The 4676-nt window shown below is 33.0% G+C and overlaps 1 protein-coding gene across 1 annotated transcript; it reads left to right on the forward strand.

Moving 5' to 3' along the window:
• Positions 1-1736: 1736 nt before the first annotated feature.
• LOC144562105 (putative germin-like protein 2-1) lies at positions 1737-2764 on the forward strand. Its single transcript, XM_078311266.1, has 2 exons — positions 1737-1916; positions 2012-2764. Exons 1-2 carry the CDS (start codon positions 1805-1807, stop codon positions 2554-2556), a joined length of 657 nt encoding a protein of 218 aa, XP_078167392.1. The 5' UTR covers positions 1737-1804; the 3' UTR covers positions 2557-2764.
• The last annotated feature ends 1912 nt before the right edge of the window (positions 2765-4676 follow it).

The following is a 4676-nucleotide window of genomic DNA, read 5'->3' on the forward strand; positions in this document are numbered from 1 at the left end:
CGAAAATAAATCTTTGTAATCAAATTGGGGCTTTACTAATATAAAACATTTTTTTTGCTAATATGCAACATTTGTAGTACTTCCAAAATTCTATGTTCTTTGTTCTCATCGTGATATTTACATAAATATTTTGATACTTGAAACCGTAATAATCAAATTATAACATAAAATGCTAATCAATCATAGATGCCTCCAAACTTGATTCTTTTTATTTTTTAATTTATCTTATTTTGTTGCCTCAACTTTTTTAAGATGTTAGGTCAATCTGTTAGATTGGCAACCTGACGAGAAGTAATTATCAGGTTGCACTGAATCTGTTTTTTTAGAGAGAATTCGTGAATAACAACTCATTTTTAATTCAACAGTTTCTCTCTAAATAAACAGATTTGATTTCCTATTAAATTCGTGGATTCATTTCTAATTTTTGTATTGATATTCCTCTCCGATTTGATATTGATATTGTGTTGAGAAGCAATTTTTGTATTGAAACAAGTTTGATATTCCTCTCCGATTGATATTGTGTGATTCATTCTAATTTTTGTACACGCAAAACAATAATTTCGAATTAAAAAAAAAAAGTTGAAGGAGAAAGGGAATCATGGGAAGAAGGATTATTAAGGATTTAAAATCATGGAAGGAAAGGATTTTTGGGGTGTGAGTTTTTTGACGGAAGAGAAGGATCTATGGGGCTGATTTTTCTAATAGAAGTAACTTTCCTTTCCTTTATTTACTTCTTTTATTAATTAAGATGAGAGAGAAAAGCTAAGGGACAAAATTGGTATTTAGAGAGAAATTTTTTCTTAGCTCTCAAAATTTCAAATGTTGTCCTCAGTATAGCACTCAAATAAGGGCAAGGCAACGTTATATTTGGCGCGGATCACATTCATATTTCATACCCCAATCATAATCCAACCTACTATAGAAGGTTAGTGCATAGAACTTACTCGGAAAAGTGAACTAATATCAACTTGAGCAGGTAACCACCTGTCGCTTTGAAAAAGAAAATAAAATTGATACTTAGCCAACAAATGAATTAAGAATTGATGGATGGATAATTACCCAGTCGTCGCATCACATGTCTAATTCTAATTTCTAAAGACATGCCTGATGTGGCCTTATTTTCCTGGCGTTTGGTAAGACTATATTTGGAATCCGCATATACTGCTAATCACTTTGTAACAGCTGTTAAAAGAAAATCTGGGGATTTCATTTAGATCTTTATAACCACCATAATATATGAATAATAAAATAGAAGTACAATTTATCTGACAAGTACGTCTGGTTCAATGTAATTTAAATCGGATATCTCTGAATGAACCTGATAAGTGATGACCAATGGGTTAACTTAGATCTGGTAATTATTGCTGGGATGTAAATCCAAACTGTATAATTCATTTACTTGTACAAATGGAAATAAATACTTTTGCCTTATTCAAACTGTATAATTCAGAGTGCCATATATAGTTTCCCATGGATTGATTGGTCGATATATCCTGTACTTAATTTGAGTCTGTAACTTTGTATCATAACTCTATGTGGTTAATTAAAAAGGTTAATAATCCTGGAAGCAACCATTCCTGAATAATTCCATACTCACTTTTTGAAAGTTAATTACGTACCATTTAAGAGTTTGAATGGTTCAAATTTAAACATGTGAACACTTCAAAAGTTCGCCTGCTCTCTTGACCCTTGTCATTACCAGTTCAAATCCTGTTCTGTATATATACTCTCATGCATTCTTGTTTTCAGATCAACACAATTTCTTTCTAGTTACACACTATCTGAAAAAAAAAAACAGAGAAGGATGGCATCCCGTTTTCTGTTCCTTGCTCTCTTTGCACTTGCCATTTCTCATGCCTTTGGTTCTGATCCAAGCCAACTTCAGGACTTCTGTGTCGCTGATCCAATGTCTCAAGGTATACATGTCATTACTTATAAAAATCTATATATAATTATTTCTGTCTCATGCATTCGACAACATCTAACAAGGCATATGAATTTAATTATGCAGTCTTTGTAAATGGGTTTGTTTGCAAGAACCCGAATGCTGTCACCGCAGATGATTTTTTCTTTTCTGGCCTCGACAAAGCCGGCAACACTTCGAATAACTTGGGCTCCAGTGTAACACCAGTGTCAGCTGCCAACCTCGGTGGCCTCAACACGCTCGGTATCTCCCTGGCCAGGCTTGATTTTGCACCAGCTGGCTTGATTGCACCTCACTATCACCCGCGTGCCACTGAGATACTTGTCGTGATAGAAGGCACCCTCTATGTCGGCTTTGTTGCCTCGACAAACAACCAACTCTTTACAAAAGTGTTGAACAAGGGTGATGTGTTCGTCTTTCCTCAGGGGCTGATCCATTTCCAGTTCAACAAAGGTTGGACCAATGCAGTTGCGCTCTCAGGCTTGAGTAGTCAGAACCCGGGTGTGGTTACCGTGGCCAATGCGGTTTTCGGCTCAAACCCGGCCATCTCTGATGACGTGCTTGCTAAGGCATTCATGCTGGACAAAAATACTATTGACTGGCTTCAAGCTAAGTTCAGTGCTGCGAACTAGTAAGAACAAATATGTATGGTCACATTTTGTGATAGAATTTATAGCATTTCGTGAATAAGCAAATAGAATCAGTGTTAATCTATTTGCATGTGTAATAGTGAGTTGATTGATTTGTCATATTTATTTACGTACTGTATCCATTTCATTCGTATTGTTGTTGTTGGTATTGTTTTTATCCTCTGGTATTGAAACAGACATGCATGTTTGACTGTGTTGATATATGGTTGAAGCAAAGCAGTCCATTCAACGGAGGCAGATGCATAAATTTTACGAATGGGGATCAAATATTATATAATTTTGATAATATTTTATATTTATTGAATTATAAGTATGAGGTGAAATTAAGTGATGGTTTTCACAATATTACTTTATTGAAAATATTCTGAAATCTGTAACAATACAATAATCGCTCTTCATTAATGTAAATTAGAAATCAGTGGTATATATCAAGGGGAGTGCTATACTAAATGCACAAATTGTGATTTGGAGAGCTAAGAGAATCTTTTATACTATAATTCCGAATTTGCCCTTAGTTTTTAAATTCTATATATATCTTGATTCATTAATACTTGTAAGTATGTATGAAAGGAAACCATTAAATTCATTTATATACTAAAGAAAGTTTGCTGCATAATTTTATTAATACACAGAAATATTTACAACTTAATTTTTTTTTTTTTTTTTGGCAGATAGCCCGGAAGGTACTGTATAACATACTTAGATTTCAGAGATCACTGATTAGGTACTGTATTGGTATGTTACGTATGTACCTAATTAATTTTGTGCGATTGTGTGCTTTTTACCCTCAATTGTGCAATCAAGAGCCAATTTAGCATAAATTGATTGTACCTAAATTTATCCTCCATCGACAATAAAAATGTGCAATTGAAGTCCAAAAAAAAGAAAGGGCCAACAAATAGAAAAGAAGAAGAAGAAGCAAACAGTCGACACATATAGGAGCATAAACTAGACATTACGTAACGGTAGAAGAAGATCTGGTACCACGAAAAGCCTATATATCTGGCTTGGTTTCATGAAGACATGTACTGCATTTTCCGCTATATGGCTGAATTAGAAGGTGAGCTTGTCTTTTTTAAATCGTCTGTCGCATACTTTAAAAAACAAAAAAAAAATCATTACAGTTAAAAGAACTTGAAACTTTGGTCTGGTGTATGCTCAAGTATAAGCATAATATGTAATATTTTATTCGTAGTGCATTGGTGCAAGCTCATGTATAAGTCGATAAGCAACATGTGTAATTTTTAATTTGTTGTTGTTATACAATGCCTTCGGGGTTATCTGTCAAAAAAAAAAAAAAAAAAATTAAGCATGTGAATATTTCTGTGTATTAACAAAATTATGCAGCAAACTCCCTTATTAGTATACTAATGAATTTAATGCTTTCTCTTTATGCACACTTACCAGGATTAATGAATCAAGACATATATATAGAACTAAAAGGATGTGAAATTATTAAGAATTTAAAAATTAAGGGTAAATTAGATATTATAGTATAAAATATTCTCTTAGCTCTAAAAATCACAATTTGTGCACTTAATATAACACTCCCCATATATCCATGCGGAGGTTTCGGTCTGGAGAATTAAATTAATGTGTTTATTAAGGCGAGTGAACTCTGTCTAAATGTATATTCTCCTGACATGCGAGCTCTGCATAATATATTCGCTCCAAATAAATATCTCATTTCGTTACTAGTAGCATAATTATGAATCGAAAGCATTCATTTCAATCAAAATAAAGTCATATACTAAGTTTTTTTCTTTTTTACAAAGTGCATAAAAAGTTTACTACTATTACATTTGCATCTGTAAGGTAAATTGCTGTTCAAATGCTAGAAGCATTGAAGTGCAACGGAAAATCGAGTTGACCAGTCAAATTTAGAATTTATATTATATTATTCCTTTTAATATAAGAAGCGTCTAATTGTCTACAGTTTGGACTTGCACAAATACTGTAAAACTACTTCTACATGCTGTACAATTATACAATATATCATACAAAATATAACATTTAATCACAAAGCATCCAGTAACTATTTGAAGTGGTCATATGATAGTTAAAAACAGATTGCAACTAGAGGTGCTATCGGGTCGGGTCGG

Source organism: Carex rostrata, chromosome 11 (assembly GCF_964058835.1).
Source record: "Carex rostrata chromosome 11, lpCarRost1.2, whole genome shotgun sequence".
Classification (NCBI taxonomy): Eukaryota; Viridiplantae; Streptophyta; class Magnoliopsida; order Poales; family Cyperaceae; genus Carex; species Carex rostrata.

What these genes read in the sequence shown, in the direction of transcription:
- LOC144562105 (XM_078311266.1), top strand. Translation starts at nt 1,805, where the DNA reads ATGGCATCCCGTTTTCTGTTCCTTGCTCTCTTTGCACTTGCCATTTCT. An exon ending in CGCTGATCCAATGTCTCAAG is followed by an intron (nt 1,917 to 2,011) that starts GTATACATGTCA and finishes TTAATTATGCAG; the next exon opens with TCTTTGTAAATGGGTTTGTT.